At 39.8% G+C, this 23,099-nt stretch overlaps 1 protein-coding gene across 19 annotated transcripts in view; it reads right to left on the bottom strand.

Moving 5' to 3' along the window:
• Positions 1-23,099, bottom strand: part of MAGI1 (membrane associated guanylate kinase, WW and PDZ domain containing 1) — a 633,420-nt gene that overhangs the window by 65,683 nt on the left and 544,638 nt on the right. For all 19 annotated transcript variants that reach the window (XM_043885421.1, XM_043885422.1, XM_043885423.1 and 16 more), the window contains 5 exons: positions 19,526-19,583; positions 17,610-17,701; positions 15,276-15,368; positions 9,085-9,267; positions 7,943-8,563 (listed from right to left, as the gene is read on the bottom strand). In XM_043885421.1, coding sequence (XP_043741356.1) covers positions 7,943-8,563; positions 9,085-9,267; positions 15,276-15,368; positions 17,610-17,701; positions 19,526-19,583 — 1,047 coding nt within the window. The remainder of the gene's footprint in view (positions 1-7,942; positions 8,564-9,084; positions 9,268-15,275; positions 15,369-17,609; positions 17,702-19,525; positions 19,584-23,099) is intronic.

Genomic DNA, 23,099 nt, shown 5'->3' with positions numbered 1-23,099 from the left:
AAGCACACACACACACACACACACACACACGTGTGTGTATATTATTTTTCAGACTCTTTTCTCTTATAGGTTATTATAAAATATTCCCTATGCTACACCGTAGGTCCTTGTCGTTTATCTATTGTACACATAGCAGTGTGTATCTATTAATGCCAAGCTCCTCATTTATCCCTTCCCCTCTGGGAACCAAAGTTTGTTTTCTACTGTCTGTGGGTCTAGTTCCATCTTGTAGGTAAGTTCATTTGTACCCTGTTTCCCTTACCATTTAGAACAGCCCACGATAAAGGGATGGGTTTTGTACGCCAAGAAGTCTGGGTTAGAAGTCAGGCTATGTCACCTTCATGCTGTGTGATTTCTGAGGTTGTCCATCTCCTGTTGCCCATCTTCCCAGCTCTAAGGATAAGTGCTCATCCCAGAAAGTTCTGTCCAAGACGATGAGCACTTATGAAAACAAATGGCCTGGCATTAATTCTTATTTTTCTTTCAATATAGAGAATTTTCTGAAGACCTACAATGTGCCAGGCATGACTTTAGCTGGTGAGGATCAAATCGTGATTGAGACCCAGTCTTTGCTCTCACGAAGCAAAGAGCAGAGCTTGATGGCGGTGGACACTGTTTGCTATGTAGCAGTCAGAGCAGACTTCTCGGAGGAAAGGACTTTTGACCAGAGCCTGAAGGACAGGAGTGAGAGAGCTCCGTGGCTCTCTGTAAGAGGAAATATACAGACAGAAAAAAGAGCAGCTCTCGCCTGTGACACAGGACTTTGGAGTCTCCTCTGAATGATGGGACGTCATCCTGACACTAGCAGTGACTGGATCCAATTGACTTTAAATCACTCTAGCTGGAGAATGGACTAGAGGAAGCATTGAGACCTGTTGCAAGGCCACGGCAAGGCCAGGTGCCACATGATGGATGGCAGAGGCCGGGGAAGACATGGGAGGATGACAGGACAGAGGAGGGGGAGGGGATGGGCTGTGCTGCTGTGAATACACAGGACTCTGCACCTCCATTAGGACATCACTCAGCCAGCAACCTGAATTTTCCTTTCCGAGGCCCTGCAGCTCAGCTGAAGATTCTGGCAGTGAAACCTTAAGTGGTGCAATTTGCAATTCATTCTCCAGTCCGTGACCAGAGGGCAAAGAGAACAGAGGCGCCAGATAACTCGGGTTTAACTCTGAGGCGGGCACAGCTCACTGCGGTTCTAATTATGATGGTTCTACGTCGTTTCAGACAGAGGGAAAACACACACAAAGAAGAGCTAATGCTAATCATGTGCTTGGATGATGAAATTAGATATTGCTTTCCCTATGTGGATCGATGATGATTTAATCAACTACATATCATCATTAATTTGTATGAAAATTAAGTTGCATTAATTTGCCACAGACTTCAGACCTTATTCATTCCTTTCTGTATGGAAGCATTTAGTGTTTTTATTACAAAAGCTTTAAGCAAGCAAGAGTCTTACACATACTTACCAACTAAAGCAGAAATTTCCCTTTTGCTTTATACTAGGCAAATTTAACTGTGGAGTCTCAACACCTACAACAAAAGCAATTCCTTTTTTTCCCCTACCAATCACTGCCGTCATTTCCCACAGAGCCCTGTTCAGAATCACACTGCAAATGGATGGTTCCAATGTGGTCGCAACAATGGGATGCTAAGAGGTTTTATTTAAGTGTGTATGTGTCGCTTGTACCATGGTAACACTTCTGGTACATAGCATAACCAACAGTATTTTTAACACTATCATTACTATCACTACAACCATTTTAATATCTAATGTGTTGTCTTTTAACATCTCTCTTATGTTTCTGAAGTTATGAAGAGTGACTATGAAGTACATAATTAATTTTCTAATGTGACTTGCAGAGGAAGTTAAATTTATCCAGTTGGTATTTAACTGAGACCCTACCACATACCACATTCCCCATGATGTCCAGAGATACAAAAGTACAAGTTGGATAGAGTCTTGCCCTCCAGGAATCCTAGCATTTCATTACTTTACATTCAGATCCTAAGATTACTCAGTGTCCTGACAAGAGCACTCAGTAAACAAAGCATCACTTCTAATTCCACTTTGATCAGCTAAAACCACTCGGAGGATGAGCTCAAAAGAGGCATCTCTGAGACCAAGTCCTCCTTTCTATCCTCCTCTAAAGTAGAAAAATACCAACTTTGGGAGCTGCAATGGACCTTAGAGAAGATGGAGAAATCTGTTGCTTAGAAAGTAGACTTTAGAAGAAGAATATCACTTAGAAATGAAAACAACTGTTAAACTTTATACACTTATTTAACTCCCATTTATATGTCACAGAATCAAAATGAGAAGGAATCAGGAGGGCAGGAGCCTAAAACTGATTACAATTCTGATTTTATATCAGAATTGCTGGTAGAGCTTCTAAAAAAAAATACAGGTGCCTGCACATCGTGTACTCAGATTAAGATTCTGCAGATACAGGATAAAACTCTTCTTAAAAAGAGAAAAAATAAGCTACCACATTCAGTGGCTTCTGATACTAGATAAGATCAGTAACACACTACTCATCATGTGACTGCTTCTAGGTCAGGAACTGGCACAAGTGCTATTTTTTTCAGATGACTTACCTAAAGTCACAAAGGGAATAAAGGCAGGAGTTGGAATTTAAACTTGCATCATCTTAATCTCGAATCTTTCTTTCCTCTACATATCAATGAACGTATTGTTGGCATAAAATTAGAGCGGTCATCCTAAAGATGATCTAATTCAAAATATCCTTTTCTTTTTTTTAAGATAAAGAAATGAAAAAAAAAAAAAAGAAATGAGTTTCAGGGCAGGAGTTGTAACCCAATCAGAGTTACAGACGAGTTACAGGCAGAGGCTGAACTAGAGGCAGGCTCCTGGAACCCTCAGCTTAGCTTTCTCTTTTAAATATCACTTAAAACAAGATGATTAAAACACGCTTACTCCTTGGAAGAGAAGCTGTAACAAACCTAGACAGTGCATGAAAAATCAAAGATATCACTTTGTCAACAAAGGTCCATTATAGTCAAAGCTGTGGTGTTTTCAGTAGTCATGGATACACGTGAGAGCTGGACCATAAAGAAGGCTGATCACCAAAGAACTGATGTTTTCGAACTGTGGTGCCAGATAAGACTCCTGAGAGTCCCTTGGATTGCAAGGAGATCAAACCAGTCAATCTTAAAGGAAATTAACTCTGAATATTCATAGGAAGCACTGAAGCCAAAGCTGAAGCTCCAATACTTTGGCCACTTGATGCAAAGAGCTGACTCATTGAAAGGGCCCTGATGCTGGGAAAGACTGAGGGCAGGAGGAGAAGAGGGCGACAGAGGGTGAGATGGTTGGATGGCATCACGAACTCAATGGCCAGGAGTTTGAGCAAACTCCAGCAGATAGTATAGGACAGAGAGGCCTGGCATGCTGCAGTCCATGGGGTTGCAAAGAGTCAGACATGACCTAGTGACCTAACAACAAAAACAAAATGATATGTACATTTTTTTTCCCATTTGGCAACGTTGAATCTTAGTTGTGGTATGTGGGATCTAGGTTCCCTGACCTGGAATGAACCCAGGCCTCTTCACTGGGAACTCAGAATCTTAACCACTGGACCACCAGGGAAGGCCTCAGGTTCAGCTTTTTCAATACACATCTTCTGTCAAAGTAAAACACACATTCTCCTCTTTCAAGAAATATTCCAAGTTGTCTTTTGAAACAAGAGTATTCTGACTCCACTCCCAATGGTATCTTCAAAAGCATCGTACTTCCTACTAGGTATAAATTATCCAAATACACAAAATACACAGGGGGCACAGGTAGTTATGCTACATGTAGTATAATCCCTTTTTAAAAGTAAAAAACCTTCATGAAATAAATTCTTCATCTTTTGTAAATTAAAAAAATGATTCAAAACAATAGTAATAACCTTGTAGCATCATTTTCCAAACACGTAAAAAGACTCTAGACTCACACTGGTGTCAGGTGATGGGTCTTCTGAATGCAAATGCTCTGTGAAAAACTAAGAAAAATAAAAGGCATTCTCCTGACTGGATGGCAGAGGGAGAAGGAGGAATGGACTGGCCATGGGAAGATGGGAAGCCAGGCAAAGGAAGAAGGGGCTGCCCTTTATAGAACTTGACTGCTAGCCACAGACACGGACTTGTTTACAGAGAAGACACCTGTAAACAAATCAATAACGATCTCAATTGCCAAGGCTATGGATGGACACCCCCAGCAAGCCCAAGCCTGGCCCAAAAAACTGTCTCCAGAAATTTACAAGTAATATTTCAACCTTTGCTTATTTTCAGGTTGGCAGGAGGGAGATGGAAAAAAAAAAAAAAACCAAAACGCACCTGATCTCAACCAGAACAAAAATAATAAATGAGTTTAGGAGACTAAGAGTGAAAACCAAAACGCAAATGTAGCTAAGTTCTGCCCAAAGTAGAAAAGACTACTTCTCTAAAGCACAGAAAGTGACATGCTTGAGATATGAAGTCCTGAGAATCAAGAAAAGTGTGGACTTAATGAGTTTATCAATCTGCTTACCAGGAGTTAAGACAGAAATGAGAAAGAAACAGTGAAATGGCCATTTGCTTTCTCATTTAACCTAGCTGCTATCCTTATTAATCATCAAACCTTCTCATTTACACTCCCATCATACAAGAAGAATGATTAAAATGCCAGCCCTGAAAAAAAAAAAAAATGCCAGCCCTGATTCAAATAACTGATATATGGCAGAAACAAATATATTTATATGCTTTCTAGAAAGATTAATAGTAGCTGGTGCTGGCTTGCCAAGTGAAGATGTACAAACTTTCTATCTGATGCATAAATCAAACACAAAGCATATAGCATATTTTAAAGACTGCTGATGTTACAGTGATTTTAAATTACTCAGGTTCTGGAATAAACTATGCAGATGTTGACTAATGTGGTAATGTATTCTGGAGCTTCTCTTATTAATTTAATGTTATAAAATGTAATAGCATTAACCAAAGAGGTCTGAGGAATTGAGAGAAAATAAACATATTTGAAACCAAGGGTATTTTATTTTTAACCCATACTTTACTGATGAATAGTCTGATCATTTCCATTGTACTTCACTGTGATTAAGATTCTTTAACATGCTTCCCTGTACACTCTTAAAATTTTTTTTTATTTAATTTTATTATTGGAGTATAATTGCTTTACAATATTGTGTTAGTTTCTGCTGTACAACAAAGTAAATCAGCTCGGGATATGTTTTTATAATGGGTTGTTTGCTAGCTTGGGCAGATTCATTACAAAATGGTTCCATTAACCACCGTGGTTTAGTAGATTACAATGATAACTTTGTTTTTCGTCCCTTTAAAATTAAATTGAATAGAAAAGAAAAACTGAACAAAATGACAAAAGAAATGGAGGGGCAAATAAATGAAGATGGAGAACAGTGTGATTTGTAATGTCAAATGAACAGTGGCTGAATCAGAGATGCCCTGATGTACCAAAAACTATTTACAAGTTTCCAACTTGCTGGCCACTAAAACCAGCAAATATGCAAAAATCAGCAGTATTCAGAGTTAAGTAAAGCAGAATACTGGACTGGAAACCAAAGAATCTCGGTGAACTTCTCAATCCTGCTCTTGGTTGGTACCTGCCTACCTTTCAGGGACATGGTAAACATGGCCTGAGAGGCGCATGTAGGTTTGAAAAGCACTTTGTAAACTGCTCTCCTGCTTGTCAGTGCCAGGTACCACCATCCTCCACCCTCTCCCCGTCCTCATCCTTAACCTCAAGTCACTTCCTGTAACATCTTGGTCACTGTTTAAAACACATCTGTGAAGTCAAGTGATCTGGGTACAAGAAGACACTTCAAAATATTATTGGTAGAAATAACTCTTTGAAAAAAATCTGCAAATGGCTTTTATACCTGTTTAAGAATGGTGAACTGAGCACTGTGATTCACACAGTTCTGAATTCTGGATTCCCTTCAAACAACCCCAATCATTTTCATCACAGAACACATAGCTTCATGAGAGGCCAAGATCATCACGGTTGCAACATATACAAGCTTTTCCATCTCAGTGAAATGAAGAGAAAGTAGAAGTCTGGTCCTGATCTTTTTTCAGAGGGTCAGAATACTCCATGCATAAACACATCGTGTTGGCAAGAGTCAGGGGAACTACCAATCTCCTGCCCATTGTGGGAGGTAATCAATCAAGATTAGCCACAAACACTGACCCAGAAAATATTTCTCAGTGTGAGGTCCTGGAAGTTCTGGGGGGACAGGGGTGGGGGGATGGGGGTGCTGACAGGGGAAAAAGAAGAAAGCCAACTGTCTCAAGATTTATTTAGAATACCTCACTTCTCTGAGATTCTTAACCACTTCATCAAAGTGTGGGGATGCTGAGATGTTTTTAATATGATTCATGAACTGTTGCTCCCACCAAGGGAAATAATAATCACATGTCCATTCATTCATTATCTGTTCATGCATGAACACCTAGCAGGAGTCAGATACTATGTTAAATGCCAGAGACACAACTGTCAACAGGCAGACGTGGGCCCTGGCTTTAAGGATATTAAATTCTAACGAAAAAGGGAGAGCAACAAAGAAAAATAAGAAAACGTACAAAACAATGGCTTGCGATAATAATGACTGTGATAGAAGCTAACAAGAAATGGAGTGTTGCAATAAGGATTACACAGGATTGCTGGGGGCTACTTTAGATAAATAATCAGAGAATCCCTCTCTCAGGAGGAGACTTGAATGAGACTGAGCCAGCCAAGTGAAGAGTTGGGGAAAAGTTTTCCAAGCAATGGAAACAGAAAGTGCAAAGGCCCTGAGACAGAAGGGCTTAGAGAACTGAAGGCATCACAGAGAAGCCAGGTGGCCAAGCAAACTGAGGAAGGGAGAGGAGTGTGAGATGAGGCTGGAACAGTGGCCAAGAGCTACAATTCACACACATGCTGTGCATACCAGGTTCAGGAGACTTACAGGATAAAGCTTTTCAAGTCTTAATGAGTTTTAAAAGGCACAGTTTGATTTACACTGAAAGGAAATTGAAACAGAGCAGGATACTATGGTTCTTATCTTCTGCCTGTCTTTTGTCCACAGAAAAACTTTAGTCAAAGGTTAAGTTTAATCGGAGAAGTAAGAAAATGCAGAAGCGAATGAAGACAATCAAACAGAACCAAAAAGTATTAGTTTAGTCACTAAGCAAAGTTAGGGACCTTGAGGTCCTCCTCAATGGCTACAGATAGCATTTGGAGCCATATCCTTTGAGCTGTTTTACAGACACTGAAACCCCCATCAGGTGGAATAAGCTAACTACCAGACGATCAGAATGTAGCCATGACACAAGCTGCCACAATTCTGAGAAATGGCCTCCAAGAAACGGGAATAAACTGACCCTGGAACTGAAAACTGACTTTGAAACAATCAAGATGACACTTATCAGACCACTGCATGACCAATTTTAAGACGACTGTGGTATTTCCACATGTAGCCTCTTCTCTCTGCCTATACACCTCCTCCTTCTGTCTATAAAAGTTCTCGCCCACTGAATGTCAGTGGGGGAGGGGCGGGTGGGAATTGGCCTCTGGACATGAGTCCACCCTCCCTCAGGTTGCCCGCCTCCAAAACAAAGCGAATTTTCCTTTCTACCAGCCTTGCATTTTTATTGGCTTTTGAGTCTCGAGCACCTGGATCCCACTCTCAGCAACAGTATTACCCTCTGTGCATGCCCTTTGTATAAACACATAATGTATAAACATAACCTTTATTCTAAAGAAGCTAGCATTTGGAGAAATCAGAAGGCATTTTGAATGCATTTTCCAGTATTTAAATAAAAATGATCTTAGAGGAGTAGACATTTAGAAAGCCCCTAATAGCCACCTGATAACCAGTATATATAACAATGGATGTAAGGTTTTAAAGAAATGAAACAAAATAAATCTACATACCTCCTCGTTGCACCAATAATGTGACCTCACTTCCCTTTGGACATTCGATGAGCATGTCCACGACTTGGTTGTGAGTTAGCGCCTGAACATTCTTCTTGTTAACTTCCACTATAAGATCCCCTTCTTTCAGGCCTCGGCACCTTGGACTGTCAACAATCTGTTTCACTCTTTGGCCGCCACCCCCAGGACTGTCCGCGATAGTAAAACCAAAACCCATTGGCCCTTTGACTATATGAACAGTTATGAGTTCTGGCTGAGTGGCTATGGAGGAAGCCAAAGAGACAGTGTCATTGGGGTAACCATGGGAACCATTTGAAGCCACATCCGCAGGGCTGCTTGGCCTGGCGTCCTTCATACTGCTGACTTTGCCTGTTTTACTACTGTGACTAGCTGGCGAGTCATAGGTCTCTTGACCATTCACAATAATTGGTTCTTTATCCAAAATGGCCACCGAAGTCACTAAACTTGTGTTGGGGTCATCTGGGTCAAAAGGCAATGGATAACCTCGGCAGAGTTCAAGGTCCACGCTGGCACCAATGGGAATGGACTGGAAGATTTTCACAACTTGTGCATGAGTGTGTCCCAAAACACAGGTGTCATTCACGCTCACAATCACGTCTCCTGCAAAAGAGTTGGGGATTAAAAAAATTGCCCAGGAAAGTTCTATCAATTTTATACTATAAAATCCTACCAATAAGAAGTTGAACTGAAATTGGATTAGGGGGTGATACTGCAAGGCACAAAAAGCTTCCATTACTTTGTTTATGCTAATAAGGCATTCTTGTAGCATTTACTGTCTTCCCTGCTAATGGGAATATAATGATCATTGAAAGAACATTTGAGCTTTTTTGTTCAAAAAAAAGGAAAAAAACCACTGCAGAATACCAAGTTGAGACTTCATTCATTCAAATGGATCTGCATTTTTAGTAAATTACTCCTTTACTATACTCAACAGCACGCTAACAGTTCCCCAAAAGGGAAAATGTTAAAGCAGCTTCAAAGCTCTTCACCTATACCAGGGGACACATTTACGTAGTACAGGAAGCTTGCTCATTCGCCCAGTTTTTAAAGGACAATGACAAGCTCAAGAAATCACGATGCCATCTGGACCTGACCACACAGGACCAAGTTGTGTCTCATACCTGTTTCCATCTTGCCATCCAGGGCGGCAGGACCATCTAGGACCAAGCTCTTGATTTGCAGAAACTCATCAGGTTCATCCCCTCCAACGACTGTGAAACCAAAGCCACGACTGCTTTTCCGCAGCTTCGTGTGAATGAATTTGCCTTTCAACTCTGAAGGGTTTCGTGTAAAAAAGGGTTTGCCTGCATCAAAACAAGATGTGTAAGGAGGGTCACCATGAGTGAAAAGATGAAGTAAATAAGAAATGATACAAGTTAGAGGTATCTCTCCAAACTCCTGTGCTGGGGCATGGGGCACAGAGGTTTTTCAAGAAAGTCCTTCTTGATTTCAGTTATAAGGGAATTCCTAGACTCTTTTGTGTAAGGAGGGGGCTAGGGTTCACTGTGTGTCAGCATGAAGATCAAAAGAAAATGTAACAGAAGGATGACTTTGGTGTTCAGGGTCTGACACAGATCCTTGGTCTTGTTTCATGTAGTTTGACAGCAACTGAGTTGCTATGAGGCCCTTCACAAAAAATGGAGTGGGTCTTTGTTTTGTGTCTTTTGTTTTGTCACAGATTATATTTTCTACTATGGCTTCCAGTATGTTGTCTGTAGTTTGGCTCCCATTTGCAGAGTCAATTACACAGAAACTTTTCAAACAGAAAACTCATTCTGAAAATAAAAAGATGATACCAGGAGACATAGCATGGTCACCAAGAATAACTCATATAAATAAAAAATGGAGAATCATGGGACTTCTCTGTCCAGTGGTTAGGTCTTCCTGTGGCTCAGTCGGTAAAGAGTCTGCCTGCAATGCAGGACACCCGGGTTCAATCCCTGGGTCAGGAAGATCCCCTGGAGAAGGAAATGACAACCCACTCCAGTATTCCTGTCGTGGAGAATTCCATGGACAGAGGAGCTTGGTGGACTGTAGTTCATGGGGTCACAGAGAGTCAGAAACAACTGAGTGACTAATACACTCTCTCTCTAAGACTTCACCTTCCAATGCAGGGGACATGGGTTCAACCTGCATTCCCGCTTGTCTGGGAAGATTGTACATGCCCCAGGACATCTAACCCTGTGTATCACAGCTACTGAAACCATGCAACACAATTACTGAAGCCTGAACAACCTAGAGCCCACGCTCCAGAACAAGAGACACCACCACAGTAAGAAGCCCACAGATCGCAACTAGAGAGTAGGCCCCTGCTCAATGTAACTCAAGAAAGCCCATGAGCATCCATTAAGACCCAGCAAAACCAAAAATAAATAAACAGAGCATCGCTATTTTAAAAATTAAAAGGAGTCACTACTTTGAATTGAATTCTAAATTCAACTGATTTTTCCTGTCCATTTGCATCGTTTAACAATTTGTGAAATAGCCTAGGTATGTCCAAAATCAGTTGTCTCATTAAAAACAAATTAACAGATATACAGCTAAATAGCTTCCAAACATTTAGTGAATTCTCTTGATAACATTCACAAATAACATTTTGCACACAAATCCAATATTTTATTTTGAGTTTGGGCATTTCTCTGTAATTGAGAAGCTCAGTTGAATTTCCCTGATTATCCCAAAGTAGTGAACATCATTCTAGGGTCAGACTCTTTCAACTCTCCTATTATACTTCCTATCTCCTGCCCTTGACACAGCTTCCCCATATGCCCTATTACTTTTCTACCAAAAATGCTATCCAAAAAAAAAGGAGAAAAAAATTCCCCATGTCTCCATATACCCCTGCACTAGGAGGCAGGCACCCAGGAAGGAAAGTTATTTTTGGTTAGTTACATCTAAAAGGTCTTTTTAAAAAGATCTCTGGGCACACATACAATTTTTAATTGCACATTTCAAAAGTCTCTGGCTCTTAAGAAGGCTTTTTTAAATTGCCTGGAGTCACAGGTCTGCTCACTAACCTCCTCCCCTCTACTGCAGTCCCAAAGCTGGCTGGAAGCATGACAAACTATAGTCCTGTCACCATGGCTAAAGAAAGGCAAGCTGGATTCACCATGTGAAGTCACCTGCCAAAGCACCGGGGAGGGGATGTCAAGCGCAGCCAGGGCTTGTATTGCCATGGCAATTACTAGATGGAAAATTGAGAACCATTCAGATAACCCCCAAATTTCCCTTTATGGGGTATGTGAATAGCAGCTATTCTTGAAGCAGAGGCTATTAGGGAAAGCTTTAAGGCAAACACATATTTCACTTAGGCAAAGACATCAATAACCATCAACTTTTCAGTGAGACACTCTCTGTCCCCTTATTAAATACTGCAATATCTGCTCCAGCATTCACAATCCCCCTTACCTGCTTTATTTTTGATCTCAGCATTTATCACCATCTGACACGGGATACAGCTTACTCACTGATGGGGGGTTTTATCTCCCTCTCCCCATACCCCATTGCAGGAGAGGCACTGCACATGCTCACACATACAACACTAGAAAAAACTCCACAAGGATTTATGATTGCATGTCCAGAGTGTAAATAAAACATGGCCTGTTTCATTGTGTGTGCTCCAAAAATGTGTGCTGAATGAATGAATGAATAAGAACACAAAGAAATGAAATTTAACGTGTCTCTGAGAAGGCTGTAAGAGGTGGCTGGGTGTGTAAGTTTTTCACCCTGATTATAGATAGCAAAGTTAGAAAATGTAAAAATGTGTCTGGCAGTTTATCTAAATGAATGCTTTAAAAAGCCATTAGCATATTTTGAGCTGAGAATGCTTTCAGCTTAAAAGAGACATGAAGAGGACTTTGAAATTACACCACTGACTTTCTGTTTCAGCATTTAACTAGGGAGGGAAGATCAGAGGGTTCCACATTTATGCACATTTTATTACGTTTTATGTACAGGTAGGTCATCAGTTACTGTAGCTTTGGAGAAGAAGTGCTTTTCTATATACAAGCAGCGGAATGAGGAGCTCTCTGCTGCAGCCTTGTGGCACATGTAATTTTCTAAGACAGGCTCATTTGCTGACTAGTCACCAGTTGTAAGATCTGGTGATGTGGAAGGATCACCTGGGTAGCTTTTTTAAAATGTACTCATTTCTAGGGCCTGCCCTGGATTCACTGAATCTGGACTTTCTGGGTCTCGGCCCAAAAACATCTACTCATGAACAATCTGTAGCTGCTTGCTTCTCTGCCAAGTTGGCACTATTCTTGGAACTAGTGTTTAAACACCATAGAATGGTGTTGCCCCAGAGTACTTCCCGTGACATAGGGAATGCTCGGTATCTGCAGTATCCAATACACCAGCTGCTAGTCAAGGAGGCTCTTCTGAGCCCTTGAAATGTGGCCAGTGGAAACAAGAAACTAACCTTTTTATTTTTTAAAATTGCAATTAACTTGAATATAAAAGGTAACATGTACCCAGTAGCATCCCAACTGAATGGCATACATTAAGATGATGAGGTATCCCACAAAATAAAAAAAAAAAAAAAAAAAAGGTTTAAGTCAGAAGTTAAACTGTTCCTAATGACACCCAGGGTTCAAATCTGTGCTCTACTACTTCCTGGCTGTGTGTGAGTTACTAAACCTCTCTCTGCCAGAGTGTCGGATGTGTAAGTGGAGATAATGAGAGTACCAACCTCACTATTTACATGATAGTTGTAAGAAGGAACGGTGACAGATAACATAGCTGAAGTGCTCAAGGAGGTGCCTGATGCATAAAAAGAGCTCAATCAATGTAGGTTATTATTTTGTTGATGGTGGTGGTGAAATGGGTAGGGTGAAGGGGTAACTGCAAAATCTCTGAGCATAAAGCTGGAAGCTGGAGAGATTTCCGAAGAGCAAATCTCTTTAAAGTTAACATTTTCTGAGTTGAGAAGGATACCCTCTTGATCAGAGCAAAGTTCAGTTGAGCAATGAACTCAGCAAAATTAATACCAAACAATCTAACCCTGTTAGCCACACAGCTTCTTCCTGAGAGTACTGTCAGGAACATAGACCAGGATACTCAACAGGCACACAGGGAACTCAGAGTTGTAACCTATGGTGATAAAGCCCAACTTAATGTTTCTCACAACTGTAGCTTGGAGTCAAAGACTGTGGATTTAAACCGGCTTCTACGGTATTGGTTAAACTTTGAAGATTACGATTATGCTTGAAAGACAAGAGTCAATACAGAGACTAGAGAGTAGAAAGTTTTAAGAATGGACTATTTCCCACAGGGAGTTCAGTGAGCCTCTCCCAAACCCCAACCACTAGGGGACCCAAGAAGATTAAAGAAAAGGAGAAAAAAAAAAAAAAGAAAGTGAAGAATCTGAAATAAAGTTCCTAATACAGATCAATACTATCTGGACTCTTAACTCAGTTGGTGCACAAAGCATTTGACACTCAGAATCTGAAACGTTAAAGCTCTAATTTATTTAATCTCTAAGACAATCCTTTAAGGAAGCCAGGCTGTTTATCACGGATGTACACATGTTATTTCACACAATAATAAATTTAGCAGAGAGGATGAGATCTAGTTCAGGATATCCTACAGTGGAAAAACAAAACAAAACACAGTCTCATACCTCCATGGGATTTAAAGTCTGAAGAGGAAACTTGTTAAATAACTGAACTCCAATGAACACTAATTACCAACTGTTAAATTCTATAAATGAGAAGTTTGACATGGGAAGAGGGAGTAGGACAGAATCCAGCAAAAACCTCAGACGAGCAAAAGTTGGCAAAGCAAAGAGTGAGAGGAAAAGGCAGCTGCAAATGGAGGACAGCATATGCCAAGACCCTGATGTGGTCCATAGTTTCGATGATTCAAGGAATTAACAAGAGGTTCAAGCAACTGAAAAGTCAGTGTAGTTAACTTACCATGAGAGAAGGAAATAAGACAACATGAAGTTGAAGAAGGAATTTTATACTCTAAAAATACAGAGGAACCCCCAATCCTATTGATATTAATTTATATATCATTATCTTCTATGTTCTGTCTGTATTAAAAACATTATCACCATTAAATGGTATCAAACTATTTTACACAAGTTGATATTAATACCAATCTCAAGATAATATCAGCTGAAAGGGAAATAATTTTTCTTATGAAAATAAAAATGTCAAAAGAACAGCATGTATACTATCTATGGTGAAAACAGATCACCAGCCCAGGTGGGATGCATGAGACAAGTGCTCGGGCCTGGTACACTGGGAAGACCCAGAGGAATCGGGTGGAGAGGGAGGTGGGAGGGGGGATCGGGATGGGGAATAAGTGTAAATCTATGGCTGATTCATATCAATGTATGACAAAACCCACTGAAATGTTGTGAAGTAATTAGCCTCCAACTAATAAAAAAAATTAAAAAAAAAAAAAAAGACAATGAAAAACAAACAAATGGATGACAAAAAGCAAAAAAAAAAAAAAAAAAAAAAGAAAATAAAAATGGAAGAATGAAAATTAGGGAAAAGGGGTATCTTACCTATCTTTTAACATCTAACACATTTACATCTTTAAAAATGTAGAGAGAAGAAAAGACAAATTTTACAGCTTTTTATTGGTTCTGTAACATACTCCCCAACATTACTAAATATGATGCTTATTCTACTTTTTTATTTAAAAGAAAAAAGCTAAAGAAAAAAAATCCCCAAATCTTTTCTATCCTTTAAAAGTAATGAGGCTGAAAGTAGCAAGATTCTGAGTTTCCAATTTTCTGTAATGAATCTCAGTAGGGATGCATACTATTTGTGAATGGAAATAAGTGAGAACCAATGAAACGTTGTAAAACATGCATGAATGCCCAAACTGCAACAGGAACAGAGGTTAGAGTATATAACACAGTAATATCAAACCATTTTACATTTACAAGAAAATCTTAGTCAAAAGCAAATACTCTGACTAGAATCTTGAAACATGTAGTGCTGAATTTTCAATGTATCTTATTTAACACAGTATTAAATGTGTGTGTTCTCTAAATTTAGAGCTCACAGCTCAACATGATTTTGCACACCACCCCTCACTCCCAGCAGCATTTGGCAATATCTGGAGACAGTTTTGTTTGCCTCACTGGGAGAGGGTTTCTCCTGGCACTGAGTGGGTAGAGGCTGGGAACACTGCTCATTCCCTACCATATATACAAGTCAGCCCCACAACAAAGAACTGTCTTAGAACAATCCTTTGGAAAAATCTAGGAATTCACAGATTTCATGTTTTAAAGTTTCTTTAAAAAAATTAAACTTATGAGCCAAACTAGGATGCAATTATAAAAACACTTTACCCTGAAGTGGAGCTTCTCTGGCTGGCTCCGGATTACTTGGGGGGTGGTTTGGAATAGCAGGAGGCACAAGCGATGAATGATCTTCTGTCCATTCTACAATAAAAACAAGAAAAGGTTTACTGTTTTCCTTCCAATCACTGGTCACCTTACTTAGGATTCGCCACCTTCTTCATTTTAAAACTATCCAAACCAATAAAACCAGAAGCAGAGAGCTTCACTTGAAAAGAAACTGGTATCTGATGCTATTCTATACATGACTTCCCAGGAGGCACTAGTGGTAAAGAACCCTCCTGCCAATGCAGGAGACATAAGAGCTGTGGGTTCGATCCCTGGATCAGGAAGACCCCCTAGAGGAGGGCATTGGCAGCCTGCTCCTGTATTCCTGTGTGGAGAAGCCCATGACAGAGGAGCCTGGAAGGCTGAAGCCCACATGGCTGCACAGAGTAGGACACTACGTAGCCCACCTGCTCTATGTTAAGGTCCCTCCCTGTGTGTGTGTGTTTATGTCTCCTTCTCCTAAGACCTCTGAGACCAGAAATAAAACCAATAAAAGAACAACCAGTAAAATCTCCAGTTCTCTCTGGCTGCAGCATTCAAAGTGAGATCAAGTAAAAAAAATATCAGAAAAGATATACAGTAAACTAAAGCAGGCCCAATAAGGCAGAAACTTCTCTAAGTCATCTGAGACTTGGCTGGGCTGCTGAAGTCTGCTTGGCTGAGGCAGTAAAGGTAGGTTTCAGGAGTTTGGTAAGGTGCTGTCCCCTATCATCTCTCAAACCCGAAGGGGACCCATTACTAAAATCCCTGAGTCCTAACTAGTCTAAGTGTACGAACTAAGTGTAGTCTTGTTCACTTTGAAGACCAAGAAACAACTCACTGTGAATGAATCTTAAGATTTATCCCAAACTCACCTTTCCAGCTAAGCTAACACAGTCAATTGTGTATATATAGTCAATTTTACACTCATTTTTCAATTGTACATTCTCATTCCCCAAATTCATGAAAATATTTTTAAAAATTTTTAAATAGAAAAGAGATTAAGGTAGAAGGGAGAACTTTTCAATAGCTGAGTGTGTGCACGCACACACACACACAGATACATACAAACACACTCTCTAAAATACAGTCTATGGCTGTGGTTGGCAAACTATGGTTTACAGGCCAAACTGGCCCCCGTGCCTAGTTTTATAAAGCTTGCAAGAATGTTTTCACACATTTTTAAATGATTAAGAAGAATATTTTGTTGACATATAAACTACATGACACTCAAATTTCAGTGTTCAGTGTTTCAGCCACACACATTTGTTTACAGTCTATAACATATTTCATACCGTAAGGGCAGAGATAGTAGACGCCGTATGAATAACAAAGCCTAAAGTGTTTATTATCTGATCACTTACAAAAAGTTTGCCAACTTCCATGCTGTGGTCTATATTTATTCAGTTCAATATATAATAAGAGAAGTACTGAATTTTATATTCATATTTTACACTGAAGGAGCAGTAAACCTAATATTTTTAAAGACTGCAATGAAAAATGAAGAAAAATCTAAGCATCTGCTAATAAACAGAGGGCTAAATGAAGTAAAGAGATTCATAAAAGGAATATTATGCAGTCATTAAAAATCCCAAGGTAAATCTATATTAAGCAGCCTTGAAAATGTGCAAGAAATATATTTAACTGAGAAAAATAGGCCAGAAAACTAATATGTATGTAAATACAGAATGTATTCATATACATAAATTATGACCTGGTGTTTGTTAAAATCTGCATATTTGTACATCCCCAGACAGTTTCTGCACATTGCTTATTGCCGAGAAGAGAATGGGAACCAGCAGGGGAGATGTAAATGTTCTCCACTTCTGAACTGTTCACGTTTTTGTGAAGAACATGAAGTAACTTTTAATTTTTTAAGAGCACTGAAAATTACCAGCTTTTTCTGATGCCTACATGCCTACAATTAAAAGTTAGTTCCATACCTGGCACATCTTCTTAAAGAGCTAGCAGTGGTTTGGATTTAGATAACCAGGTGCTGTGCAAAAGCTCCCGGGACAAGGGAATTCTGTCACCATCAGAAATGTTCTCCAATCTAACAACAGCCCCTTTCTAAATAATAGTGGAGGTTGGGCGCTTTTAAACTGGGCCCCCCACTTTAGCTGTCTGCGTTCACGGTGTGGACTCTAGCAGAGGTTCTGCATCACTCCCCAGGCTTCCAGGACACAGTTCCTAGCACCACACAGGACGCGATTCTCGCGGCCACTTTTGACCACACGGGGGTGTCAGTGCCCAGGCTTCGCCTGGAGCTCCGGGCCCACGGAGAGAGGAAAAGCCAACCTTCTGGCTGCTGCTGCTGCTGCTGCTCCAACTGCTTCTTCCGTTTGGCTTCTAGAACCGGGTTCTCATACTGTGTCTTCCTGTTGATGTGGCTGGAGCAGAAGGCATATCGCACTCAGTTAGGAAACATTTTGTCCCACAAGCAAAATGCCAATCAGGCCAAGTTCCCTTGATTGGACCTGCGCAAAGCAGGTGGTTGAGCATGTTGTGTCAAAAAGCACAGTTAGGAAGATACAATAAAAATGAAAATGAATGGTTTCCACATACTGACTGCTTATCTGTATCAAGTATTGTACAACCAGTTTTACATGTGATTTATTTTAAAAATCTTCAGTAAATGCCAAGATGAAGGTCCCTATTGTTGTTGTTATTTTGTGGATAAGGAAAATAAGTTTCTGAGCAGTTAAGTACTAGCTGACCTAACAGAACAGAGCTAGTCAACACTAAGGAGGCTTCAAGCTCAGCATGGCCAGCTTTCAAGTCCCAGGACTGTAACCACCGATTCTCCCAAATGTCCAAAGAATCACGTGACAAAGAATGTTTCTTTAATTCAGCAAGAAGTCAGTTACAGAATTATTTTAAAATGGAGTTGAAAGTGGAGATGTGGTGTTGTCTGTAACATGTAGTGCCAGAAACTGTGTGTAACTTTCTACAATACAGTTTACGGAACCATAAGCACCCTGCCCCCCCAAAGATCAAGTTAAAAGAAGGACTCTACCAACATCTGTCAACTATTTTGATCAATAGGCATGGAGTCAGGATTCAAAGTGTAAGCCCTAGGCAAAAAGATTCCAAATGCAGCTAATCTAAGCAAATGTGATGTGTTCAAAGTAACAAAGACCCAGATACTTCAGATGGCTCCAAAACGAATAAGGCCAAGGAAACATAAAAATACACATATACATACGTACAAACATATATATGAATCCAAAGCATTTTTTTTTTTGCCATTATTATTCAGTGTATGTATATGTAGGCTTCCCTGTTGGCTCAGCAGTAAAGAATTCATCTGCCAATGCAGGAGACCTGGGCTTGATCCCTGGGTCAGAAAGATCCCCTGGAGAAGGACATGGCAACCTACACCACTATTCTTGCCTGGGAAATCCCATGGACAGAGGAGCCTGGCAGGTTACAGTCCATGTGGACACAAAAGAGTCAGACACAACTGAGCAACTAAAGAACAATTACAATATATGTATATGTATATATACACATATTACATCAACACATATATATATAAGCCTATACATAGTCTCATCTTTTTTACTTCATCAAAATCATATTTCATAAGAAGTTTAGAAATATTCCTACTTTGTGATCATTTAGAACTCAAAATACTGTTTTCAAACCAGGCTTTATTTTTTAACAGCTTTCCTGGAGGTCCAGTTGCTAAAGAATCCACCTGCAATGCGGGAGACCTGGGTTCGATCCCTGGGTTGGGAAGATCCCCTGGAGAAGGGAACAGCTACCTTCTGGTACTAGAGAATTTAGAAAGTTTAAATGAATAAATAAGTAATCACTGAGAATCTCAAACCTGAGCAGGGCAAAACAATAGGCAAAACTGATCCTCTTCCTGAAGATAAACAACTCATACTCAAATGGTCTATTGAGTAGTTGCTTTTTGCATTCATTCAAATAATACCTATTATTAAGTACCTGCCATAGACCAGGACTATATTTGGCTCTGGCAATACCGCAGTAAACAGAGACATGTTGCCCTCAGGGATTTTATTATATATCATCATCAGATTTGCTGAATATTTTCTTATTCATTAAACTACTTTTTCATTTTAAAATTAATATAATGTTACTATTACTACTTGTTTTTACCTTATCACAATGGCAAATTCTATTCAGCATAAAAGTACATAATTACAGAAGAATGCAAACTAAAATGTGTCTTAATAGGCACTTACTCTACATAGTAGATACCATAGACAGGGTCTTCAATCTTTTCCCAACCAGCAGGCAGTTCTGAAAAATAAAAGAACATTCAGAGCAAGAAGAAGATATTCCTGAAGAGCCTAGAGATTTTTAACAACCGATTTAGGCAAAAAAAAAAAAAGAGTCATAAAAATACTGTCTAAAGTCCAATCAAAGCCCAAATAAAAACACTGTCTAAAGTCCAATTAAAAAGTAAGCATTATTTTATCAGTGTTTTTCTACACAAAGAGCAATTGTTTACTGATATTTTGTATAAGCAAATGATACTTAATATAATGCAGTCTTAGGTGCCTTCATTCTAAATCAACTATTAAATTAAATTTTAATGAAAATATATTTAAGTTTTGCCTTGAACGCCTGGTTCCCATACTAAATATCTGCAGTGTTCTCATTCTATTGCTAGACTGCCTTGCTGCACAAGCAAAAATGGATGAAAATAAACGTTCCTTTTCATTTTCAAGTCCCATTTTTGCTCTCCCTAGAATACATTAAAATTTGCATCTAATTTTCTCCTTGTTCCTAATCAAAATGCTACCAAGTAAATAAAAATGCCCACCTGGAGTTGACTTCTTGAGTTGTACACACCTATCACTCAACTGGCTACATCTGGACAGGCCCAAATCTTCACCAGTCTGTGCCTATGAAAGCAGAAACATCCATTCTGCTCTCCAAAAACTCTCCACATAACTGGGTAGACTTCATTCCTTTAAATGTGGTGGTAAAATGGCTTTGGGGAATGTACATGCCTTTCCAAAAACTTATCTGTGCTCTACTGAACTTCGCTTCATAAAGTTTCACATCAAAAGTTGCTACTGTGTTAAGGAGGTAACAGAGGGTTCTGTCATAACAAGTGCCTATTTCCAAAAGTCCACTGCACCAGATAACTGGGTGAAAGAGCAACTATGTTGTATTTTGTGTCACTAGACAATTCTTCAGGCAGAGCTGCAATTCTCAACTTAATTTCAAAGCCACCCTGCTCTGTGCGTAGTTAAGGCAAGGTGGTATAAAGTGCTGTACTCCAAAGCGAACCTTTATTCCTAGAAGGACACGTTAAGACTGACTTGAACATTACACTTGATTGAAAAACAAGACTTAAAAAAAAAAAAATCAATGATTTTGTCGTCACCATTTGAAAATAGTGACCATTTCATCAGGGCTTAGGTTTTCCATAAGACACAAACAGTTCTACACTAAAACGGAGCCATGTGCATGCACATACACACACATGCAGACACACACAGACACACACACAGGCTAATTACTCAAAGTTTACATTTTGCTCAGATTTGGCTGCACATCAAGAGACATTAATTTTATGGTTTTTGCTCCACATGTTATTTGTTTGCAAACAGAGACATGTTTTCCCCTCCCTCTTTCTTCATGGGGCTGGGGAACACTTAGCAGGTTTTAAAGAAGTCTTTGAATACTGGGAGACATAGCTACTAAAATGCAAGGCAGGTCCAGTGTGCAGATGTTGACACAACTTGGCTTTTTTATACGCAACGTCTTGTGAACTGATGCAAATCAAATGCCTGGGAAATGCTTTCCCCTTACAATGCTGGAAATTACCATTTAAATGAAAACGAACCAGGAAAAATATTTCCAAAGAGCTGGGAAATCTGAAGATTAGAAAAATGCAAATTGGTGCCCAGGCATATGTTTGTGCTGGCACAGGCAGAAGAGTGAGTGGGTATTAGGGGACTGCACCTTGTTTAATGAACCAAACTTCTTTTCAAATTCGTCAACCTTAATATATGACCTAGGGACTTCCCTGGCAGTCCAGTGGTTAAGACTTTGTCTCCCAGTGCAGAGGGTCCGAGTTCTTAAAAAGATGTATATGGCCTGGTCATCTTTGGCTAACATAGGGAAAAAATTAAGAATTCAATTCATCCCATTACTTGTCAAACATCTGTTGAGTGCTGGACACCAAGGACACAAAGTGAATAACAAGGGCACCGTTTGGGCAGACAATTCAAATACGACAGAGTGCTCTGACGGAGGTCCAAGAGGGCTTCAAGAGAAGAAGCCACCTTTGACTTGGCCATGTCACCTACTCCACAACTTACATTCTAGGGTCGAGACACAAAGTTGGTCAACTGGTACTTCTGGACATTTGTTCTTCTGGGACAGATTAACAAACTCCAGAAATGGTCCAGTTTCTCAAGATAAAACTCATTTAACATTGAAAAGATAGATATCTCACTTCCAATGTGGTGATTAACTTAATAATAGGAATTCATTTCTGAAAGCTTAAACTAGAAACTGGTCATCGATTTGTCTCGCAGTGTGCCATTTGGTTCTAAAAAGTTGAAAATGGCAGAAAACACTGAAGCCTATAAAATGATGACATTAAAATTTTTTCTTACTCTAAAGATACTTAAGAGAGCCACATCCTCATGTCTAACAACTGTCAGACCTCAGACCAGTCTGGACAAGATACCACTGGGACTGAAGGTGGTGAATACCCTTTTGGGGTTGTCCAGATCTAAGGTATGAACCTTAGCCATACTGGTTTTTATCTGCCTCGTGTTCAGCTGCTTACAAACCTTGAAACCACACCTTTCCCCCAGATTTACCTAGAAGGTCAAATGTAGATTAAATAAGCTTTGAAAACCTTTTACATAGCACCTGGCACCTAAGCTTAGCTAATGGCAGTTGTAAGAAAGCCCAAAAGAAGTAGGACAGATCGACATGGCCTGTTAGCTTGCTGTTCCTACCACTAAAAAATTCACGCTGTACTAATCATCACCATGGAAGCAAATATGGAGCAGACAAATGTTCCCAGAGTTTTGTCAACACACAGATTAAAAGTCATGTTCACAAACAGAGATAAATTTCTAAACTGTGATTCAGTGTTGGCTGGGAGGGAACCTCATTTCTCTGTCTCTGCCTCCTAATTGGCTGCAGCACATGAATACTCTGTAATTCAAAAAGAAGCTTCTTCAAGTGCTTTTTGATTCTGGGGAGTTTAATGCAGAAGATGTGATAAATTCTGCAAACCCAAAGTGTGTAATGGAGCTACCGATTCAGCACAAACAACAGAGCTCAGAAAAGACAACTCTGTAAGCAAATGATGAAGGTCCAACACCCAAGCCCACCACCCCTACTTCTCAGGGGCAGATTATAGAGAGGGTGTCCTTGTCACATCTAGAATCATATTTTTCAATGAAAACCTTGACAGTTGCTATTGTCTGAAATTAGGATCCTCTTATTAAGAAAATGGGCAGTGAGATTGTCAAAAGAACCTGAAATGAATGCAAGGAAAAAGTGTGTTAGAGTTAGTAAGTGGGAGAGCCCAGAAATGAAGCCAGGCAATGTGCCTTGACCCCAGAGACAGCTTCCGCTTTATCAAACCATCTCCCAGAACTGTGAATCTGATCATGAAAAGGGATACTATACAGCCAGTAAAACTTACTTTGCAGAGTCTTTAACAGCACAGGAATGTTTCCACAATGTTACAGGTACACCAAAAAAGAGGACAATTGATTTTTCCCTAAAAATTTCAACATTCACGCTTCTATAGAAGCAAATAAGGCTGTAGCCCTG

Source organism: Cervus elaphus, chromosome 24 (assembly GCF_910594005.1).
Source record: "Cervus elaphus chromosome 24, mCerEla1.1, whole genome shotgun sequence".
Lineage (NCBI taxonomy): Eukaryota > Metazoa > Chordata > Mammalia > Artiodactyla > Cervidae > Cervus > Cervus elaphus.
This window is presented reverse-complemented; position numbering and strand designations above follow the sequence as displayed.